Below are 25085 nucleotides of genomic sequence, written 5' to 3'. Positions count from 1 at the left end.
GACTGATCATGTAAACATTATACTTTCACAATCTTAGCTAGCAGTCATCATCATGAATCAAGTCAACAATCTACTGGCAAATCCTTTTTATCCTTGTCATATGAAGAGAAATTATAGATAAAATGTACAGGTGCTCATCGGCAATTGGACATGAACAAGTTGGAAATCGCAAATTCAACAATGAGTGGTTTGGAAGGAATCAGTGACAGTGGCTAACTGCAAGCATTGCAAAACAATCACTAGCCTGCTATTCAGTGGAATTGCTGTGTGGTCCCAAATCTGGGATTAAGGGGCTCTTTTACAAGTTTAAAATGATAAACATTGGCCATGCTGTCAATGAAGCACGATTTGTGCCACGCTCGCGAAAACTTGACTTCAGTGAGTTCAAGATAACTGGGAAGTCGGAAATAAACAAGCACCGAATGGGAAAATACGTTTTGAACGGTCATCCAACTCGGAATTGTAAATCCGGCCTCTTTCTAGAGCTACGACCTGAAGACCAATGACGTCATCATGATTCAACATTATTTTTTTCAGAGTTCTCAGTTGTTTTGAAAGCACCATAAATCCAGAGAATTCCAGACTTTGATGACAAAATTTGCCCCACGAAGGACCGCCGTGCCATCTTCCGGTTCAAGTGAGCACAGCACAACAAGATGAGTCCAAAAATGTATTCTATGCTGCTGCATAAATTATGTAATATCCCAGGGAGATATGTATACTGTAGCTAAGAAAGTAATACTAAATGTATGTTGTGTAGTAAGATGTTAGTAGCCCATGTGCCTCACCCTAATAATTTGGTCTATTTACCCCTCAATTTCGCCTACTGTTCTGACTTGGTGGTGCACATGCAGCCTATAACCTGTTTTAGAGAAATGTATTCATCAAATATTGTAAGAGCTTTCATTTTCTGCTTAAATGCCCCCTTTATTTATCCTACGGTTCTAACTTGGTGTACAGGGAGAACACTGTAAGAATGGCCCATGTTCTGAATTCTGTCGCTGTACATTTCAAAAGTGCTAAACAAATAGTTATATTGACTACGTGGGTCCTAGCTTCTACTTCTACAATCCCGGATCCGGGAGCACCCTCATCAGTAAAAAAGCTGACTAGCATAGCCTAGCATAGCGCCACAAGTAAATACTAGCATCTAAATATCATGAAATCACAAGTCCAAGACACCAGATGAAAGATACACATCTTGTGAATCCAGCCATCATTTCCGATTTTTAAAATGTTTTACAGGGAAAACACAATATGTATTTCTATTAGCTAACCACGATAGCAAAAGACCCAACTTTTTTTCCCCACCATTTTTTTACTGCATAGGTAGCTATCACAAATTCGACCAAATAAAGATATAAATAGTCACTAACCAAGAAACAACTTCATCAGATGACAGTCCTATAACAGATTTATTGTATAGCATATGTTTTGTTAGAAAAATGTGCATATTTCAGGTATAAATCATAGTTTTACATTGCACCCACCATCACAACTCTCACCAAAGCAGCTAGAGTAACTACAGAAACTAACATGAAATACCTAAATACTCATCATAAAACATTGATGAAAAATACACGGTGTACAGCAAATTAAAGACAAACATCTTGTGAATCCAGCCAATATTTCAGATTTTTTAAGTGTTTTACAGCGAAAACACAATATAGCATTATATTAGCTTACTACAATAGCCTACCACACAGCCCCATTCATTCAACATAACGTTAGCGATAGCGAATAAACCAGCAAAAGATATAAATTTTTTCACTAACCTTCTCAAACTTCTCAAACTTCATCAGATGACAGTCCTATAACATCATATTACACAATACATATATGGTTTGTTCAAAAATGTGCATATTTAGCGGCACAAATCGTGGTTTTACAATGTGAATAGTAGCCAAACTGCAAACAAAATGTCGGGAGAAATCTTGGGAGAGGCACCTAATCTAATCAATAACTAATCATAAACTTGACAAAAAAATACAGGTTGGACAGCAAATTAAAGATACATTAGTTCTTAATGCAACCGCTGTGTTAGATTTTTTAAATTAACGTTACTACGACATACAGCGTACGTTAAAGCGAGACCGCACCGAAATTAATGCCGGAAAAATAGTTTAACATTTTCGACTGAAATACGAATTAACATCATAAATAGTCCTTACTATTTGATGAGCTTCCATCAGAATCTTGTACAAGTTGTCCTTTGTCCAGAATAATCGTTGCTCGGTTGTAGAATGTCGTCTTCAACTGTGGAATTAGCAGCAAACGTTAGCCATGTGGCGCAGACGTGTCCAAATCCCCAGAACGCAGCACAAAGAAAATACCGAAAATCGCAATATACTGATATAAACTGATATAACTCGGTTTAAAATAACTACATTATGATGTTTTTAACACATATATCGAATAAAATCAGACCCGGATATATCTAACGCATATAACGACAGCTTTTCAGAACGCTATTCTGAGGTCTGTCTCGCGCCATGACGAACGGTGAAAAGACTGCACCCCCGGTTCCAAGAGCTCTTGTTCGGCCTCAGATCTAGCTAGACACCCCATTCCAATTCTCACTGCCTACTGACATCTATGGGAAGGCGTATGCAGTGCATGTAGACCCATAGATTACATGCAAATTTATAAACTGACCCTGGAACAGAGCCCTCGATTTCAGATTTCTCACTTCCTGACAGGAAGTTTTCTGCAAAATGAGTTCTGTTTTACTCACAGATATAATTCAAACGGTTTTAGAAACTAGAGAGTGTTTTCTATCCAATGGTAATAATAATATGCATATTGTACGAGCAAGAATTGAGTACGAGGCAGTTTAATTTGGGAATGATTTTTTACAAAGTCGAAATGGCGCCCCCCTATTGAGAAAAGGCTAGCTCGCTCATTAATATCTTAATCGAAATTACAGATGGCCTCTTATCCGATTGTCGTCCCATACTTTATTGCAGTTTCCATAGACCACCACCAGAGGGGGAGAGAGAGCTACTCGGATTCACTGGCTGCACTGTCTGTCAGGATGACTTATCAGTAGTGCTTAGACATTTATCCAAAATTTCTGTAATTTTTCATTTTTTAAACATGTCACGCCCTGGCCTTAGTTATCTTTGTTTTCTTTATTATTTTAGTTAGGTCAGGGTGTGACATGGGGGATGTTTGTGTGTTTTTGTCTATCTAGGGTGTTTGTATTGTATAGGGGGTTTTGTAGAGTTCATGGGGTTGTGTTCAGTGTAAATCTATGGTTGCCTGGATTGGTTCTCAATCAGAGACAGCTGTCTATCGTTGTCTCTGATTGGGAGCCATATTTAAGGCAGCCATAGGCATTAGGCAGGTTGTGGGTAATTGTCTATGTTTGACGTTAGTAGCTTGTGTCTGCACTTTCGTTTATAGCTTCACGGTCGTTTGTTGTTTTTTGTTTAGTTTGTATTAGTGTTTGTTTCTTCTTCATTAAAAAGAGAAGATGTATCTATATCACGCTGCGCCTTGGTCCACTCTTTCACCGAAAGACGATCGTGACAAAACAACTATTTCACCAACTTCGGTTCAATTATTTGAATTCCATTTTGTTATTTTTTCTAATGTGAGTTCAATGCGCACATTGCACAGTTTCTCTAGAGATAAATGGGGTCCAGCCTGAACTGTGCGATGTTATATGGAGTTGTAGTTTCTAACAGGCTAATATTCTACATAGTTTAGCTCATAAAACGTGGTAATTAACTACAATGAGCATAATCCATTGCGCATCTACTTTACCTGTATGTGTTTCTTTTATTACTGCTATGGAACAGAGAAGAATGTGCCATCGTGAGGTGATATAGAAAGCAGCGGTTGCTTCCCGAGGTATCTCTACCTGAAAATACACAATCTAAGTCATTGATAGTTGGTATTTAGTGTTCATAAAAGTATGCATTATTTACTTTGAAATAGTGATTTTGTCAGACAGCATAGGCAGCAGTTCTATAGAGATGAGATGATGACTTGGAATGAAATAATAGTCATCAAATAAAACTAATTAAATATACAACAACTCACATATTTTATTGAAGTAAAGAAATGTGAATAAATGATGGTTAATAAGTGATAAGGAGTATAATGGGCATATATTATACATTCCATCATTAATATATATATGAGCTTCACCATAGCCCTTTTTGACTCTCAGATCAATTCAGTGTCTATAAATGAATTCTCTGAGAGTCCCTACAAAACAATTCTTAGTATCCTTTATAGCCAAGATACACCCCCTCCTAACTTACATGACGAATAACAGATCTTAGTAACAGTTCACAAAGAACCTTTTACTTGAAAGAGGAGTATCCCATAGCTAGATAGCATTAGCTATAAATTATCGTTCAGTTTGGTCTCCTAAAGCGAGATTTGAATCTCGTGCTTGGTACCACAACATTACCTCATCCAATGGCATATATCAATTGTCAATTCTAGATACACCCATCTCAAATACACCCCCTCCTGGACAAGCTCAGAAAAGACAGTGAGCCTCTTAGGTCATATACTAGGTCAAGATAAGGGCAACCTCAGAGGGGACATACAATGGTTCCAGACACTGCCATACTCCTTCCCCCAATGAGAAAAGTAGGGAGTGACTGGCGTACAGACATTGTATGAGATAACTAACTAGTTCCCCATTAATAATGCCATCCCTTCAGATGGTTTAGGAATAGTTACAGACACATTCCCATAAGAAGACAATGTTCCATTCTGTCCTCCTCGCCTTCTAATATTCTACATAGCACCACATGGTTTAACAGCTACATTGACATATGAAGACAAGCCTGACCTCTCCCCTCTCTGGGCCCCAAGTGACTAAGCCCTAACCTTAAGGGAAAATGCAACTGACAACCCTATAGTCCAAAGGGAACCATTCTAATGACAAGTATCTCACAAGCATATGATGAAAATAACATCTTATCTATCTATGTTACCTAACTAATTCTGATTCAGCCACGACAGGTACTACAATCATGGGACTTTATTGTGTTATTCTGTGTTACAGCATTCAACCCACATAATGCAAAGTGAATTTAATGTTGTTGTTTTTTTACTGAAGTTGATAACGGTCATAATTTTGTTCAATCAAACTGACAGCGAACAGGCCTCAAAAAGCACTAATCGCTCAGCACTATTTATCAGCGGCACAGAGAACAGAATCTCAGAAGTAAAATTTGTTTCAGAGAGTGCTTGAAGTGGACTGAAATGGGTGTCGGTACTAGTTTTGGGAGATAACAGTAGATAATTTAAGGTGCCGGTACTCAGTATCGGTGAGTTCCGGCCCAAATCAAGCACTTGTATCACATTTAGATTTATCTTGCTCTCAGTTTGGAATCTTTAGTATTCCTAAAATATATTAAATATAGATCTTGATGCATTAAATATGCAAACATGAAATGTGAAGTTCATGTCTATTGTCTACTGTAAAAATGATATTTAATACAAAAAAATATGCTAACATAAAGTGAGAAAATACAAATACAAGCAATGTCATTAAATCAAATCGAAGTTTATTGGTTGCGTACACAGTTTAGGAGGTGTTATAGCAGTGCAGCAAAATGCTTATTTTACTAGCTCCTAACAAAGCAGCGCTGGCATACGTCGGCGGCTTTGTGTTGTTTTCCTCAAAGCGGCGAAAAAGGTGTTTAGCTTGTCTGGGTGTGAGGCGTCAGTGTCTGTGACATGGCTGGTTTCCCCTTTATAATCCATGATTGTCTGAATTCCCTGCCACGTGTTTTGTGTCGGAGTAGTTGAATTGCGACTCCCCTTTGTCCCTGTACTGTCTTTTTGCTTCATTGTTTATACTCGTCCATGTTTTCAGTCACTTTACAGTGGTTAAATGCAGTGGTTCGCACTTTCAATTTTATGCGTGAATGCTGTCATCAATCCACGGTTTTTGGTTTGGATATGTTTTAATCATCACAGTAGGAACAACATCCTCTATGCTCTTCCTGATGAACCCAGAGACAGAGTCAGTATATTTGTCTATGTTATTCCCAAAGGCGGCCCGTAACATAATCCAGTCCATGTGATCAAAAAAGTCCTGTAGCATAGATTAATACGGGTGCTTCCTATTTTAACTTCTACCTGTAGGCGGGGAGGCCCAGAATGGAGGTGTGGTTTGATTTGCCAAAGGGGGCGAAGGAGGGCTTTGTATCAGTCTCAGAATGGAAAATAACAACGATCCAGTGTATTTTTCCCGCGAGTGAGGCAAGAGATGTGTTAGTGGAATTTCGGGAGAATTTTCCTTAAAACTTCTTGTCAATAGGGGGGGCCATTTCGACTTTGTAAAAAATTCGTTCCCAAATTAAACTGCCTCGTACTCAATTCTTGCTCGTACAATATGCATATTATTATTACTATTGGATAGAAAACATTCTCTAGTTTCTAAAACCGTTTGAATTATATCTGTGAGTAAAACAGAACTCGAGTTGGAGCAATCTTCCTGTCAGGAAGTGAGAAATCTGAAATTGGGAACTCTGTTCCTGGGTCAGTTAAATAATTTGCAATTATTCTATTGGTCGACAAGCACTGCATGCGATTTCCCCTAGATGTCAGCAAGCGTTGAGAATTGGAATGGGGTTGCTAGGTAGATCTGAGGCAGTATAAATAGGCTTGGCACGAGGGGTGCACCCTTTTCATCGTTCGCCATGACGCAAGACAGACCTCAGGATGGCATTCTGAGAAGCTCACGTTATCGGCGTTAGATATATCCGGCTCTGATTTTATTCGATATAGGTGTTAGAAACATCATAACGTAGTTATTTTAAACCGAGTTATATCAGTTTATATGAGTATATTGCGATTTTCGGAATTTTCTTTGTCCTGTGTTTTGAAGAGTTGGGTATGTTTGGGCCACATAGCTAATGTTGGCTGCTAATTACACGGTTGAAGACAACATTCTACAGCCGAGCTACGATTATTATGGACAAAGGACAACTTGCCCAAGATTCTGATGGAAGCTCATCAAAAAGTAAGGACTATTTATGATGTTAATTCGTTGTTCTGTTGAAAAATGTAAAACTACTATTCCGCCATTAATTTCGGTGCGGTCTCGCTTTAACGCACGCTGTATGTCGTAGTAACGTTAATTTTAAAAATCTAACACAGCGGTTGCATTAAGAACTAATGTATCTTTCATTTGCTTTCCAACCTGTATTTTTTAGTCAAGTTTATGATTAGTTATTGATTAGATTAGGTGCCTCTCCAAGATGGCACCGGACAGATTGCTTGAAGTTTGGCTACTAATCACATTGTATAACCACGATTTGTGCCGCTACATATGCACATTTTCGAACAAACCCTATATGCATTGTGTAATATGATGTTACAGGACTGTCATCTGATGAAGTATATGAAGGTTAGTCAAAAATTATATATCTTTTGCTGGTTTGTTACGATCGCTAACCTTTGCTGCTGGTAAATGGCTTGTGTTTCTGGCTATTGTGGTAAGCTAATATAATGCTATATTGTGTTTTCGCTGTAAAACACTTAAAAAATAGGAAATATTGGCTGGATTCACAAGATGTTTGTCTTTCATTTGCTGTACACCATATATTTTTCAGAAATGTTTTATGATGAGTATTTAGGTATTTGACGTTGGTCTCTGTAATTATTCTGGCTGCTTCGGCGCTATTTCAGATTGCAGCTGCAATGTAGAACTGTGATTTATACCTGAAATATGCAAATTTTTCTAACAAAACATATGCTATACAATAAATATGTTATCAGACTGTCATCTGATGAAGTTGTTTCTTGGTTAGTGACTATTTATATCTTTATTTGGTCGAATTTGTGATAGCTACCTATGCAGGAAAAAAATGGTGGAGAAAAAAAAGTTGTGTCTTTTGCTATGGTGGTTAGAAATACATATTGTGTCTTCCCTGTAAAACATTTTAAAAATCAGAAATGATGGCTGGATTCACAAGATGTGTATCTTTCATTTGGTGTCTTGGACTTGTGATTTCATGAACATTTTATTATATGATATCCCTGTGGCTTTAGGCTAGGCTATGCTAGTCAGCTTTTTTGATGGGGGGGATCCCGGATCCGGGTTTGTTACTCGTTAGAGGTTAAATTTACTTTGTTAATGAATGCAATGAACGCGGCCTTGAGATATGCTGTTTCCAATTTGTTAAAAGTCCTGTGTAATTCCTTGAGTGCCAGCGTGCTGTCACCTTGCGTTCTGTGCCAGCTCCCCGCACTCGCCGTGCAAAGTCTGTCATCGTTCCGGTACAAGTTGTGCCGGTTCTACGCACCAGGTCTCCAGTGCGCCTCCACATCCCAGTACGTCCTGGGATGTGGAGTTTAGGTGGTTGTAGAATTTAACGGCTCTTTTCTGGTATCGGCCTAATTCTTCTGGCGTTTTACGTTGTACACAAAGGATGTTTTTGCAGATTTAATCTCAATTTGGTGTTTGTCCCATTATGTGAATTCTTGGTTGGTGAGCGGACCCCAGACCTCAGAACCATAAATGGCAATGGGTTCTATAACTGATTCAAGTATTTTTAGCCAGATCCTATTTGGGATGTCGAATTTTATGTTCCCTTTTGTTGGCGTAGAAGGCCCTTCTTGCGTTGTCTCTCAGATCGTTCACAGCTTTGTGAAAGTTACCTATGGTGCTGATGTTTAGGCCGAGGTAAGTATAGTGTGCTCTGGGGCAACAGTGTCGAGATTAAATTTGTTTTATGGTCCTGGCAACTACCTTTTTTCCCGATTATCTTTGTTTTACTGAGATTTACTGTCGGGGCCCTGGTCTGACAGAATCTCTGCAGAAGATCTAGGTGATGCTGTAGGCCCTCCTTGGTTGAGGACAGAAGCACCAGATCATCAGCAAACAATATACATTTGACTTCAGTGCTGCAGACTGTTTTAGTGCCCTCGCCAATTCGTTGATATATACAGTAGATCAGCCTAATCGAGGTTTAGATTACATCTCATCTCGCATGTGAATTCTCTTATTGTGACTCAGTGCAGCCAATAGCAATGTCCGCTTTAGGTATAATGCCAGGAGTCACTTGTAGATTTGACAGCTCTTAACGCAGTTCCACCTCCAACACCACCAAAGCAAGGGAGCAAGCAATGTCGGCTAAAGCGGACCTGATTGAATAGAGCCCCTAGTCTTTGTTTGTGTGTGTGTTTGTCCATACAGCCAGTCCATGGGGTTTCTACCCGCACATTCCCTCTCCCTCCCCAGCCTGCATGCCTGATAGCTGCTCTAGGGCTTGGCCTGTGGGGGTGATGGGGCTGGTGGTTCTAGTCCTGATGGTGCGGGGCATCGAAGCTGAGACAGAGTGTTTTCATCTGGGACTTGGAGAACAGCCATCCTCTGGAGCCTTACGGGGCCACAGCTAGGGTGCGCCACTGGTCTGGCCAGGGCCTGGATACTGGTTACAGACCCCTCCAGGGAGCACTGGGATGGAGACTGAGAGAATGACTGTGCTTGGTGGGCCGGGACCTCCAAGGTCTCAGTGATGGTGGGGAGGTGAGGTAGGGGCAGAAGCAGCCATCTATGCTTCATATTACAGAGGAGAGAGAGGAGAGACAGGAGGGTTAGAGATCTGTGTGTTGTGTTTGTAAGACAATTACTAAATTAGAGGAATGATAGTATCAATGAGTCGCGAGGACTCACGTGTGTCTTTTTCCTTACTATTACCATTACAGTTCTATATTCCAACATCTACGTATGTTGGAAAACCCACATGTATAGTAGGATCTATGGAATTTTCTATAGTGACATCCCACCTTTTATACTACTGTGTCAATATGGTGTAAAGGGAATCCCAAAAAATATTTTGTGCACATATAAATTATAAAAAAGAAAAAAAAGAATAATACTTAAAGCCAGATAAAGCAATTATACTTTAAACCAAGCTAGATTTTCTGTCCAAACAAAATAACATTTGACCAGTGGTAAATGTACCATATCCTCAAATTTTAGACCAAGCTGAAGATTTGAGCAACGATATTGGAGATGAGCTCACCTGTGATGAAGTGCATTACAATCTCTGCTTGCTGCACTGACAGTAAAAATCCACTCTGAGACTGACAGACCTGTAGCTGGTCCGAAGAGCAAGTGTGTGACTGGCCACACGACCGTGTGTGATTGAGTGAGAGTATGAGCAGAGCATGAGGCAGCTCGTTTTATACAGACACACTGTGTGTGTGTGTGTGTGTGTGTGTGTGTGTGTGTGTGTGTGTGTGTGTGTGTGTGTGTGTGTGTGTGTGTGTGTGTGTGTGTGTGTGTGTGTGTGTAGGAGGAGCAAGCGCTGGTCGTCGAGGGGTTGTTGAATATCTACTGGGGTCTGCGGCGACCAATCAGACTGCAGATGCACGACGACAACGAGAGACTCCACTACGGAGGCGTCAACAGGTACACACACACACAAATGCACTAAGCCTATGTGAGTGCCAATCAGTTATGTCAATAATTTGTGTTTGTAGGAATGAGAGATCCCAGGTTCTTCCAAAGCAGACAGAATCTAACAACAACATACTCGACAGAACTACTGACCCTGCCTTGACCAGTAAGTACACACACACAGACAGACATTTACATGTTAGTCATTTAGCAGACGCTCTTATTCAGAGCGACTTACAGTTAGTTCATTCATCTTAAGATATACGGCTATTTCAGCCACACCCATTGCTGACAGGTGTATAAAATCGAGCACCAAGCTATGCAATCTCCATAGACAAACATTGGCAGTAGAATGGCCTTACTGAGGAGCTCAGTGACTTTCAACGTGGCACCGTCATAGGATGCCACCTTTCCAACAAGTCAGTTCGTCACATTTCTTCCCTGCTAGAGCTGCCCCATTCAACTGTAAGTGCTGTTATTGTGAAGGAGAAACAACGGCTCAGCCACTAAGTGATAGGCCACACAAGCTCGCAGAGCAGGACTGCCGAGTGCTGAAGCACGTAGTGCATAAAAATCATCTGTTCTTGCTTTCAACACTTACTACCGAGTTCCAAACTGCCTCCATAAGCTATGTCAGCACAAGAACTGTTCGTCGGGAGCTTCATGAAAGGGGTTTCCATGGCCGAGCAGCTGCACACAAGCCTAAGATCACCAAGCGCAATGTCAAGAGTCGGCTGGAGTGGTGTAAAGCTCGCCGCCATTGGACTCTGGAGCAGTAGAAACACATTCTCTGGAGTGATGAATCACTCATCACTGGCAGTCCGACGAACGAATCTGGGTTTGGCGAATGCCAGGAGAATGCTACTTTCCCAAATGCATAATGCCAACTGTAAAGTTTGGTGGAGGAGGAATAATGGTCTGGGGCTGTTTTTCATGGTTCGGGCTAGGCCCCTTAGTTCCAGTGAAGGGAAATCTTAATGCTACAGCATACAATTACATTCTAGACGCTTCTGTGCTTCCAACTTTGTGGCAACAGTTTGGAGAAGGCCATTTCCTGTTTCAGCATGACAATGCCCCCGTGCACAAAGTGAGGTCCATACAAAAATGGTTTGTCGAGATCGGTGTGGAAGAACTTGACTGGCCTGCACAGAGCCCTGACCTCAACCCCATCGAACACCTTTGGGATGAATTGGAACACTGACTGCGAGCCAGGCCTAATTGCCCAACATCAGTGCACGACCTTGCTGATGCTCTTGTGGCTGAATGGAAGCAAATCCCCGCAGCAATGTTCCACCATCTAGTGGAAAGCCTTCCCAGAAGAGTGGAGGCTGTTATAGCAGCAAAGGAGGACCAACTCCATATTAATGCCCATGATTTTGTAATGAGATGTTCGACTAGCAGGTGTCCACATGCTTTTGGTCACGTAGTGTAGCTAAGTCAGACAACCACATATCACAGTCATAAGTACGTTTGTCCTCAGTAAGTAGTTATCAGCAGTCAGAGCAACAACAAATACAATAAGTCAACAGTGAGTCTTTTTTTGTGGGGTGGGTGGGGGTGTGAGGGGGTTGCTGTGGGATTATTTAAGATACTCTTTGAAGAGGTGGGGTTTCAGTTGTTTTCAGAAGATGGGCAGGGACTCTGCTGTCCTAGCTTCAGGGGGAAGCTGGTTCCACCATTGGGGTGCCCGGACAGAAAAGAGCTTGGACTGGGCTGAGCGGGAGCTGACCCCCCGCTGGGGTGGGAGGGCCAAGAGACCAGAGGTTGCAGAACAGAGTGATCGGGTTGGGGTGTAGGTTTTGAGCATAGCGTGATGGTAGGGAGGGACAGCTCCTCTTGCCGCACCATAGGCAAGCACCATGGTCTTGTAGGGGATGCGCGCTTTGACTGGAAGCCATTGGAAGGTGCGGAGGAGCGTGTGACATGGGAAAACCTTGGAAGGTTGAAAACCAGCTGGGCTGCAGCGTTCTGGATAAGTTGCAGGGGTTTGATGGCACAAGCAGGGAGCCCAGCCAACAGTGAGCTGCAGCATTCCAGACGGAAGATGACAAGTGCCTGGATTAGGACCTACGCCGCTTATTATGTGAGGTAGGGTCGTACTCTGGGCATTAACCTGCAGGAGGGAGTCACTGCTTTGATGTTTACAGAGAACGACAGGGTTTTGTCCAGGGTCATGCCAGGGTTTTGTCCAGGTTCACGCCAAGGTTCTTTGCACTTTGGGAGGGGGACACTGTGGAGTTACCAACCGTGATGGAGAGGTCTTTGAGTGGGCAGGCCTTCCCGGGAGGAAGAGCAACTCCATCTGGTCGAGGTTAAGCTTGAGGTGGTGGGCCGACATCCAGACAGTCAACACACACACACACACACACAAACACACGCACACACACACACGTTTAATCCTGCTCTATCAATCCTGTCACCTGTTGTATTACTCTATAATTAAATCTTCAGTATACCCACCTCCTGCAGCACATGTGCAGACAAACACAGAGACACCTGAGCAGGGATTACACGTGTGTAATATGCTGCCATGTGCACTTCCAGCTAGGAGGGGATACCCACTTGAAAAAAATAGCATTGATTAGGAAACTGTTCTAAATACATAAATACGTACATGTATCATATTTTTTCCACTATAAATATTTGAGCTTTGGATTGTATTCAGACTCCTTGACTTTTTCCACATTTGACATTTTCCACGTTACAGCCTTTTTCTGAAATTGATTCAATAATTTTTTTCCATACCAATCTACACACAATACCCTATAATGAAACATCAAAAACTGTTTTTTAGAATAGAATATATAACATTTACATAAGTATTCAGACCCTTTACTCAGTACTTTGTTGAAGCACCTGTAGCAACGATTACAGCCTTGAGTCTTCTTGGGTATGAGGCTACAAGCTTGGAACACCTGATTTGGGGAGTTTCTCCCATTCTTCTCTGCAGATCCTCTCAAGCTTTGTCAGGTTGGATGGGGAGCGTTGCTGCACAGCTATTTTCCGGTCTCTCCAGAGATGTTTGATTGTGTTCAAGTCCCGGCTCTGGCTGGGCCACTCAAGGACATGCAGAAACTTGTCCCGAAGCCACTCCTGCATTGTTTTGGTTGTGTGCTTAGGGTCGTTGTCCTGTTGGAAGGTGAACCTTCACCCCAGTCTGAGGTCATGAGAGCTCTGGAGCAGCTTTTCATCAAGGATCTCTCTGTACTTTGCTCCGTTCATCTTTCCCTCGATCCTGACTAGTCTCCCAGTCCCTGCCGCTGAAAAACATCCCCAACAGCATGATGCCGCCACCACCATGCTTCACCGTAGGGATGGTGCCAGGTTTTTTTCAGACGTGACGTTTGGCATTCAGGCAAAAGAGTTGAATCTTGTTTTCATCAGACCAGAGAATCTTGTTTCTCATGGTCTGAGAGTCTTTAGGTGGCTTTTTGCAAACTCCAAGCGTGCTGGTATGTGCCTTTTACTGAGGAGTGGCTTCCGTCTGGCCACTCTACCATAAAGGCCTGATTGGTGGAGTGCTGCAGAGATGGTTGTCCTTCTGGAAGTTTCTCCCATCTCCACAGAGGAACTCTAGAGCTCTGTCAGAGTGACCATTGGATTCTTGGTCACCTCCCTGACCAAGGCCCTTCTCCCCCAATTGCTCAGTTTGGCCAGGTGGCCAGCTCTAGGAAGAGTCGTGGTGGTTCCAAACGTCTTCCATTTAACATTTACATTTACATTTAAGTCATTTAGCAGACGCTCTTATCCAGAGCGACCTACAAATTGGTGCATTCACCTTATGACATCCAGTGGAACAGCCACTTTACAATAGTGCATCTAAATCTTTTAAGGGGGGGGGGGGGGGGGTGAGAACGATTACTTTATCCTATCCTAGGTATTCCTTAAAGAGGTGGGGTTTCAGGTGTCTCCGGAAGGTGGTGATTGACTCCGCTGTCCTGGCGTCGTGAGGGAGTTTGTTCCACCATTGGGGGGCCAGAGCAGCGAACAGTTTTGACTGGGCTGAGCGGGAACTGTACTTCCTCAGTGGTAGGGAGGCGAGCAGGCCAGAGGTGGATGAACGCAGTGCCCTTGTTTGGGTGTAGGGCCTGATCAGAGCCTGGAGGTACTGAGGTGCCGTTCCCCTCACAGCTCCGTAGGCAAGCACCATGGTCTTGTAGCGGATGCGAGCTTCAACTGGAAGCCAGTGGAGAGAGCGGAGGAGCGGGGTGACGTGAGAGAACTTGGGAAGGTTGAACACCAGACGGGCTGCGGCGTTCTGGATGAGTTGTAGGGGTTTAATGGCACAGGCAGGGAGCCCAGCCAACAGCGAGTTGCAGTAATCCAGACGGATGACAAGTGACAAGATGACAAGTGCCTGGATTAGGACCTGCGCCGCTTCCTGTGTGAGGCAGGGTCGTACTCTGCGGATGTTGTAGAGCATGAACCTACAGGAACGGGCCACCGCCTTGATGTTAGTTGAGAACGACAGGGTGTTGTCCAGGATCACGCCAAGGTTCTTAGCGCTCTGGGAGGAGGACACAATGGAGTTGTCAACCGTGATGGCGAGATCATGGAACGGGCAGTCCTTCCCCGGGAGGAAGAGCAGCTCCGTCTTGCCGAGGTTCAGCTTGAGGTGGTGATCCGTCATCCACACTGATATGTCTGATATGTCATTTAAGAATGATGGTGGCCACTGTGTTCTTGGGGACCTGCAGAAATGTTTTGTTACCCTTGCCCAGGTCTGTCCCAGAGCTCTACGGATAATTCCTTCAACCTCATGGCTTGGGTTTTGCTCTGACATGTGCTGTCAACTGTGGGACCTTATACTGTATAGGTAAACAACAAGCTCAATTTTGAGTCTCATAGCAAAGGGTCTGAATACTTATGTAAATACGGTATTTCTGTTTTTTTTTTATAAATTTGCAAACATTTCTAAACCTGTTTTGCTTTGTCATGATGGGGTATTGTGTGTAGATTGTTGTGGAAAAACATTTATTTAATCAATTTTAGAATAAGGCTGTAACGTAACAAAATGTGGAAAAAGTCAAGGGATCTGAATACTTTCCGACGGTCCTCTACATATCTATAAATACACTAAAAGTATTACGGCCTGTGCAGACACTGTATGAACATGACTTTTGAGTTGGAGTATGAGGGTGAGGAGGATGATGAGGGTAAGGAGGAGGAGCAGAAAGAAGAGGAAGTTCTAATCCTTTGTTCTCTCCCTCAGGTAGTCTAGAGGAGGACGACGAGGAGGTCCCCCAGCTGCTGCGGACCAGGAGTGATGCCTCCTTCATGGGGGTCACCAGAAGGTCAAAGACACACGCACACTCTGACCTGCAGCACTTACGCTCACACAGATTCTCCATCAATGGACACTTCTATAACCACAAGGTAACACATGCATATCTACACACACACACACACACACACACACACACACACACACACACACACACACACACACACACACACACACACACACACACACACACACACACACACACACACACACACACACACACACGTAGCTGTGCTTACTGGTGACTCCAAAGTTTTTACATGCCCTTTTTCAGAAAATATCTGGAAAACCCTACCTCTACAAAAAGTTTCTTGATTTTTCTGATATCTGCTTTATTTCTGCGTTTTTTAACTGACTATGACTTGTGATACGTGGAGGTCTCACCTAGTTGCCTTTAGATGAATGCACTAACTGCACATAATTCTCTCTGGATAACAGAGTCTGCTAAATTACTGAAATGTAAATGTCAATTATATTGTCCCTCAAAGATCAGTTTTGGGCCCACTGCCCTTTTCACTGTATATATTTGCTATGTGTGTGTTTATGTGTGTGTGTGGGTGCACTCGTGCATGTGTTCTCTCCAGACATCAGTATTTACTCCAGCGTTCGGGTCGGTCACTAACGTCCGAGTCAACAGCTCCATGACAACACTACAGGTCCTCAACCTGCTGCTACAAAAGTTCAGAGTGAGTTCTACACACACATTTTAGCACACACTCACACAATACACACACACACTAGTTTCTCAGATGTGATTGTCATGTTTCTGATTTGTCTGTGTCTCCAGGTGGAGAATAAAGCAGATGAGTTTGTTCTCTACATGGTCCATGAGTCTGGTGGTAAGTGACCACATCTCGTTCTTTTGTGCCGTGTGTGCGTTTATGCGTGGGTATGTATGGAATAGTATATTTATGTGTGTGTGTGTGTGTGGGTGTGGGTGTGGGTGTGGGTGTGGGTGTGTGTGGACGTGTTTAACTGTTCTTGTGGGGACCAGAAGTCCCTACAAGAATAGTAAACAAAGTAAAAATTGACCAACTGGGGACATTTTGTTAGTCCCCACAAGGTCAAATGCTATTTCTAGGGGGTTTAGGGTTAAGGTTAGAATTAGTGTTAGGGTTAGAATTAAGTTAAATATTAAGGTTAGGAGCTAGGGTTAGTTGTAGGGTTAGGGTTAGGAGCTAGGGTTAGGTTTAGGGTTAGGATAAAGTTTAGGTTTTTGGGTTAGGGTTAGGGTTAAGGTTAGGGTTAAGGTTAGGGTTAGGGTAAGAGTACGGGTTAGGATTAGGGTTAGGTTTAGGGTTAGGGGTTAGGGAAAATAGGATTTTGAATGGGACTGAATTGTATGTCCCCACAAGGTTAGCTGTACAAGACTGTGTGTGTGTGTGTGTGTGTGTGTGTGTGTGTGTGTGTGTGTGTGTGTGTGTGTGTGTGTGTGTGTGTGTGTGTGTGTGTGTGTGTGTGTGTGTGTGTGTGTGTGTGTGTGTGTGTGTGTGTGTGTGTGTGTGTGTGTGTGTGTGTGTGTGTGTGTGTGTGTGTGTGTGTGTGTGTGTTGCAGAGAGAACCCCATTGAAGGACAGTGAGTATCCTCTGGTGTACCGTGTGCTTCATGGACCCTGTGAGAAGATCTCCAAGATCTTTATTATGGAGACGGATCTAGGGGAGGAGGTCACACATGACGTAAGCCTGCACTCTCTTTCTCTCTCTCTTTCACACTGTATGTGTATTCTAAGAGGTTGGACCTCCATGTTGTGGTGGCCCTCCAAATACAGACCCATAGCAATATCCCAGTGACATAATCAGTAGTATTTGATCTAATGGAATGCTGACGATAGACTTCCCTGTTAGGACTGTATTAACAATTGGGGCAGTAGCTATTTAATTGCAGACTGTTATTGCAGCTGCTACAGTATTGTTGACCGTGAGTATATCCTTCTGTTCAGCGTAATGTTAGGCTCAAAGGTAAATACTGCTGTTGTTGTTTTTCCTATACAGCTGGGTCATCATAGTTATGTGGCTGCATTGTATTTATCTTCAGCTTAATGGGACTCTGGTGCACTGTGTGGACTTGCAAATACACATGTAGTAGCTCTTTCCTGCAGTCAAATGCACTAGTGGCCTCATTATTTTTCATAATTTTATAATTAATCAACATTATTTCAAAAACCAGAAACTCTGTTGTTATTATTTCAGAAACTCCGGTGTTTCTATGTCAAGCGGTTTTGTTATATTTCAGTCTTCTGTGATGTAAACTCAGCAAAAAAAGAAACGTCCTCTCACTGTCAACAGCATTTATTTTCAGCAAACTTAACATGTGTAAATATTTGTATGAACATAACAAGATTCAAAAACTGAAACAAACTGAACAAGTTCCAAAGTCATGTGACTAACAGAAATGGAATAATGTGTCCCTGAACAAAGGGAGGTCAAAATCAAAAGTAACAGTCAGTATCTGGTGTGGCCACCAGCTGCATTAAGTACTGCAGTGCATCTCCTCCTCATGGACTGCACACGATTTTTAACATCTCACAGTTCTTGCTGTGAAATGTTACCCCACTCTTCCACCAAGGCACCTGCAAGTTCCCTGACATTTCTGGGGGGAATAGCCTTAGCCCTCACCCTCTGATCCAACAGGTCCCAGATGTGCTCAATGAGATTGAGATCTGGGCTTTTCACTGGCCATGGCAGAACACTGACATTCCTGTCTTGCAGGAAATCACTCACAGAACGAGCAGTATGGCTGGTGGTATTGTCATGCTTGAGGGTCATGTCAGGATGAGCCTGCAGGAAGGGTACCATATGAGGGAGGAGGATGTCTTCCCTGTAACGCACAGTGTTGAGATTGCCTGCAATGACAACAAGCTCAGTCCGATGATGCTATGACACACCGCCCCAGAACATGACGGACCCTCCACCTCCAAATCGCGCTCCAGAGTACAGGCCTCGGTGTAACGCTCATTCCTTCGACGATAAACGCGAATCCGACCGTCACCCCTGGTGAGACAAAACCGCGACTCGTCAGATGAGAGCACTTTTTTACAACAGGCCTACAAGCCCTCAGTCCAGCCTCTCTCAGCCTATTGCGGACAGTCTGAGCACTGATGGAGGGATTGTGCATTCCTGGTGTAACTCGGGCAGTTGTTGTTGCCATCCTGTACCTGTCCCGCAGGTGTGATGTTCGGATGTTGGTGTTGTTACATGTGGTCTGCCACTGCGAGGACGATCAGCTGTCCGTCCCGTCTCCCAGTAGCGCTGTCTTAGGTGTCTCACAGTACGGACATTGCAATTTATTTTGGTGTTTTTCAGAGTCAGTAGAAAGGCCTCTTTAGTGTCCTAAGTTTTCATAACTGTGACCTTAATTGCCTACCGTCTGTAAGCTGTTAGTGTCTTAACGACCGTTCCACAGGTGCATGTTCATTAATTGTTTATGGGTCATTGAACAAGCATGGGAAACAGTGTTTCAACCCTTTACAATGAAAATCTGTGAAGTTATTTGGATTTTTATGAATTATCTTTGAAAGACCGGGGTCCTGAAAAAAGGATGTTTCTTATTTTGCTGAGTTCATATAAAGTGTAATTTTGGGATGCAAACTCAAAATGTAATACATTTGAACTCTATATCTGACATGGTAGAGGTGTCGTCCTTTTTTTTCCCATAACTATGTGTGTGAGGTGTATACTTTTGTTTCAAACTAGATTTGTTTAAGACTACCAAGGAACACCCTGTGTGACCACTGCAGTAAAACTTTAAAGTGAAACATTTCAGTCACATATTCTTGACAGAACATTTGTACTTTGATAAATGTTTATTTGCAAGTACATAGTGTGCAGGAGTCCAACCATTCTACTCTCGTTTTGGCTTCTTCTACTCACGTGTAATAAAATGATAGGTCTACTTCATGTTATGAGAAAATATTGCAGGTGTTATATGACAATACTTCTGTTTCTCCCCAGGTGGCGCAGTACATTAATTTTGAGATGCCAGTCCTGGATAGCTTTGTAGAGAAACTGAAAGAGGAAGAGGAGAGGGAGATTTCTAAACTGACCAGAAAGTAAGTATGTCACTCTTCACAACACACAAGTTTACTTAAGGGGTTTGGGTGGTTTTTACGTGTTTTACGTGTTTTTAGTGTTCTTGAGCAACATTTCCTCTCGCAAAACAATTCTGAACTGTGCAAAAACTACTGTAAAACACAATTTATGTTGTAACTTTCATTCAAAGGAAGTAAACATTGCGGAACGTGACGCAATGGCTAGCTGCATTATTCAGAACTTGCCTTGGATAATGGACTGTGCCATTGATACAGTTAGTTTGGTGACAGGAAGATGTCTTGTAAGAGTTGAATGTTCATCTTGTCATTATTGCGCTGCTGTATATTGTTTCTATGGTGTGTCTATGGTTTGTCTTTCAGTGTGTTATTAGTGTGTTATTTCTGTAAACATTGTGCTGAATAGAATGACTTTCACCCACCAACAAAATGTTATGTCCTACTGAACAACATTACTCTGTGTTGACAGGATACCTTAAGGAGGATTTAAACTACAGCACGCGCACGCACGCACGCACACACACACACACACACACACACACACACACACACACCATCTCTGTGGTTCAGTTGGTAAGGCATGGCACTTGCAATGCAGGGTTGTGGGTTCGTTTCCCGAGGGAGACCCGTATGAAAAATATCTGCACTCACTGCTGTAGGTGGCTTTGGATAAGCGAATCTGCTAAATGACTAAAATGCTTATGTAATCCTGTCTGTAGCTTCAATCAATCAAATGTATTTATAAAGCCAATCAATACAGTTTATTTATAAAGCCCTTTTTACATCAGCAGATGTCAAAAAGTGCTTATACAGAAACCCAGCTTAAATCCCCAAAGAGCGAGCTGGGAAAAACTCCCTTGAAAGGTTGGAACATAGGAAGAAACCTAGAGAGGAACCAGGCTCTGAGGGGTGGCCAGTCCTCTTCTGACTGTGCCGGTGGAGATTATAAGAGTACATAGCCATTAAGGCTAGATTGTTCTTCAAGACACTTCTGCGAGCAGGCCTTTCTAATCGACCTGGCCCGGGTATCCTGGAAGGATACTGACCTCATCTCGTCAGTAGAGGATGCCTGGTTGTTCTTTAAAAGTGCTTCTCTCACCATCATAAATTCTCACCATCATGCCCCCTTCAAAAAAAATTGAACTAAGAACAGATATAGCCCTTGGTTCACTCCTGACTTGACTGCCCTTGACCAGCACAAAAACACCCTGTGGCGTACTGCACTAGCATCGGATATTCCCCGGGTTATGCAACTTTTCAGGAAAGTCAGGAACAAATACACACAGTCAGTTAGGAAAGCAAAGGCTAGCTTTTTTAAACAGGAATTTGCATCCTGCAGCACTAATTCCAAAAAGTTTTGGGACACTGTAAAGTCCAGCTGCCCACTGCACTGAGACTAGGAAACACTGTCACCACTGATAAATCCACGATAATCAAGAATTTCAATAAGCATTTCTCTATGGCTGGCCATGCTTGCCACCTGGCTAACCCAACCCCGGCCAACAGCGCTGCACCCCCCGCAGCAACTGGCCCAAGCTCCCCCGGCTTCTCCTTCACCCAAATCCAGACAGCTCTGTTGTCTGGATGTTCTGAAAGAGCTGCAAAATCTGGATCCCTACAAATCTGCTGGGCAAGACAATCTGGACCCTCTCTTCCTAAAATTATCCGCTGCCATTGTTGCAACCCCTATTACTAGTCTGTTCAACCTCTCTTTCGTATCGTCTGAGATTCCTAAAGATTGGAAAGCGGCCTCTTCAAAGAGGGAGGCACTCTAGACCTAAACATTCCTATATCCATCCTGCCCTGCCTTTCTAAAGTCTTCGAAAGCCAAGTGAACAAACAGATCACCGACCATTTCGAATCCCACCGCACCTTCTCTACTATGCAATCTGGTTTCCGAGCTGGTCATGGGTGCACCTCAGCCATGCTCAATGTCCTAAACAATATCATAACCGCCATCGATAAAAGACAGTACTGTGCAGCCGTATTCATCGACCTGGCCAAGGCTTTCGACTCTGTCAGTCACCGTATTCTTATCGGCAGACTCAACAGCCTTGGTTTCTCTAATGACTGCCTCGCCTGGTTCACCAACTACTTTGCAGACAGAGTTCAGTGTGTCAAATCGGAGGGCCTGTTGTCCGGACCTCTGGCAGTCTCTATGGGGGTGCCACAGGGTTCAATTCTCAGGCCGACTTTTTTCTCTCTATATATCAATGATGTCGCTCTTGCTGCTGGTGATTCTTTGATCCACCTCTACGCAGACTACACAATTCTGTATACATCTGGCCCTTCTTTGGACACTGTGATAACAAACCTCTAAACAAGCTTCAACATCATACAACACTCCTTCCGTGGCCTCCAACTGCTCTTAAATGCTAGTAAAACAAAATGCATGCTCTTCAACCGATCGCTGCCCGCACCTGCCCGCCCGACTAGCATCACTACTCTGGACGGTTATGACTTAGAATATGTGGACAATTACAAATACCTAGGTGTCTGGTTAGACTGTAAACTCTCCTTCCAGACTCACATTAAGCATCTCCAATCCAAAGTCAAATCAAGAATTGGCTTCCTATTTTGCAACACAGCCTCCTTCACTCATGCTGCCAAACTTACCCTAGTAAAACTGACTATCCTACCAATCTTTGACTTCAGCGATGTCATTTACAAATTAGCCTCCAACACTCTACTCAGCAAATTGGATGCAGTCTATCACAGTGCCAGTTGTTTTGTCACCAAAGCCCCATATACTACCCACCACTGCGACCTGTATGCTCTCGTTGGCTGGTCCTCGCTACATATTCGTTGCCAAACCCATTGGCTCCAGGTCATCTATAAGTCTTTGCTAGGTATAGCTCTGCCTTATCTCAGCTCACTGGTCACCATAGCAACACCCACCCGTAGCACGCGCTCCAGCAGGTGTATTTCACTGGTCATCCCCATAGCCAACACTTCTTTGGCTGCCTTTCCTTCCAGTTCTCTGCTGCCAATGACTGGAACAAATTGCAAAAATCTCTGAAGTTGGAGAATTATATCTCCCTCACCAACTTTAAGCATCAGCTGTCAGAGCAGCTTACCAATCACTGCAGCTGGAGCTGGAGGGCATCACTGACACTACTGACCGAGTCTGAGTGTGTGTGTGCACGCGTGCGTGTTCACAGGACCTGTACACAGCCCATCTGTAAATAGCCCATCCAACCAACTACCTACCTCATCCCCATATTTGTTTTAGTTTTTCTGCTCTTTTTCACACCAGTATTTCTACTTTCACATCCTCATCTGCACATATATCACTCCAGTGTAAATTGCTAAATTGTAATTACTATTTATTGCCTTACCTCCTTACTTCATTTGCACACACTGTACACAGATATTTCTACTGTATTATTGACTGTACTTTTGTTTATCCCATGTGTAACTCTGTGTTGTTGTTTTTGTCGTACTGCTTTGCTTTTTCTTGGCCAGGTCGCAGTTGTAAATGAGAACTTGTTCTCAACTGGCCTACCAGGTTAAATAAAGGTGAAATAAAGAAATGCTTTTTTTTTTTTAGATGTTCAAAGATTCATAGATGACCAACATGGTCAACTAATAATCAGAGTGGTTGTAGAGGGTGCAACAGGTCAGCACCTCAGGAGTAAATGTCAGCTGGCTTTTCATAGCCGAGCATTCAGAGGTTCAGACAGCAGGTGCGGTAGAGAGAGACAAAGAGAGAGAGAGGGAGAGAGTCAGGCCATCAGACTGCTGAACAGCCATCCTGTAGTTAGTGAGAGTAGTAAGTAGTATGAGACAAAGATAAACTCACTTACACAAAACACACAGACACCTTATACACATGCAGTCTCCGTAGACACACACGCACACGCCCATACACAAACAAACACAGCCAACGCTGCTGTCCCATGAATGAGACTTTATTCTAATATATTTCACTACTGTGCATAATTGCATTTTTGTTTGTTTATACACACTACATATTTATTATTATTATTATAAACATTTATTGAACCTTTATTTAACTAGGCAAGTCAGTTAAGAACAAATTCTTATTTACAATGGCGGCCTACACCGGCCAAATCCGAATGACGCTGGGCCAATTGTGTCTGTCGCTCTATGGGACTCCCAATCACGGCCGTTTGTGATACAGCCTGGAATTGAACCAGGGTGTCTGTAGTGACGCCTCGAGCACTGAGATGCAGTGCCTTTGACCGCTGCGCCACTCAGGGTCCCATATTTATATACTGTATTCTTATTTATGTACTGGATTATATACCGGATTCCTATTAATATACTGTATTCTTCACATAGCTCATTCTAAAATATCTACCACTGTACATAATTGCATTTTTGTCACACTGTTTATACACACCGTGTATTTATATACTGGATTCTTGACATAGCTCACTGTAATATTTATACTGCTGTACATATCGATCTTAGTAGGTCTTTTTGGTGTATATTCGCATAGATTGCATTTTGGATAACTGGTACAGTGTTGGGTTTTCAACTGGATTTGTCCTGACATTCGTTATTTCTTGATTCTAGTTTTTGATTATTATTTGTGTACTTGTTTGACATTTTTACTGAACTGTAACACAGGAGCTAGTAACACATGCATTTCCCTGCACCCGCTATAAAATCTGCTAAACTCTGTACGCAACCAATAAGCTTTTATTTGTAGATGCCTTTAGGAGAATATAAACAGGAAATCAGTTTTTTGTCAAAGTTAATAAGGCCACGACCATTCACCACCATACCGTGTTGTGTGTGTGTGTCCATAGGTACAGCGCACTGAAGTCCATGATTCGACAGCAGCTGGAGGGCATCACTGACACTACTGACCGAGTCTGAGTGTGTGTGCGCGCGTGCGTGTTCACAGGACCATTACACTGTTACAGTGAGAGGAAGTCAAGCGGATTGTTTGAGCACTGAGACCTTTCTTCATGTACTACTACAGTTGAACCATAGCATGTATAGCTTTTTCTAGTAATGACAACTACAGACATGTTGAAAGCCTTCTACAGTAGGGAATGTAATTTAAACAGCAATAAGAATGCAATACTGCCATATCTTGCATCAATGTTTGTCACTTTGCAAATTAACTGTATTCATAGAATTTGTAACTTTTCTGCTACTGTATTGTCTATGATTGAATACTTTCCGTTGATCTTGTTGTTTACCATTTTTGGTCAAATACTGATTTCTGTGTGTCTTCAAGGTCAAGGTCTTCTAAAACTGAGCATTCCTCGAAAGGCAACATTTCTGTCAAGGCCGATTTCTGATTTAGCCACTGTGACAGATTATGTGAGAGCTACAGGGCGTGCAGGCTTTTTTTCCAGCCCTGCACGTCTAACACACATCTCCAGCACCAGAG

General features: G+C 42.9%; 1 protein-coding gene across 2 annotated transcripts in view; it reads left to right on the top strand.

The window, feature by feature from the left end:
• rassf4a (Ras association domain family member 4a) overlaps nt 1–24878 on the top strand; it is an 89684-nt gene extending 64806 nt beyond the window's left edge. For both annotated transcript variants that reach the window (XM_071379747.1, XM_071379748.1), the window contains exons 4-11: nt 10281–10396; nt 10468–10550; nt 15597–15760; nt 16253–16354; nt 16456–16507; nt 17224–17345; nt 19620–19717; nt 24493–24878. In XM_071379747.1, coding sequence (XP_071235848.1) covers nt 10281–10396; nt 10468–10550; nt 15597–15760; nt 16253–16354; nt 16456–16507; nt 17224–17345; nt 19620–19717; nt 24493–24562 — 807 coding nt within the window. In that variant the 3' untranslated portion in view covers nt 24563–24878. The remainder of the gene's footprint in view (nt 1–10280; nt 10397–10467; nt 10551–15596; nt 15761–16252; nt 16355–16455; nt 16508–17223; nt 17346–19619; nt 19718–24492) is intronic.
• Nucleotides 24879–25085: the final 207 nt, after the last annotated feature.

Source organism: Salvelinus alpinus, chromosome 32 (genome assembly GCF_045679555.1).
Source record: "Salvelinus alpinus chromosome 32, SLU_Salpinus.1, whole genome shotgun sequence".
In the NCBI taxonomy this organism is placed as follows: Eukaryota; Metazoa; Chordata; class Actinopteri; order Salmoniformes; family Salmonidae; genus Salvelinus; species Salvelinus alpinus.
Note: the sequence above shows the minus strand (reverse complement) of the source record. Positions and strands in the feature narration are given on the sequence as shown.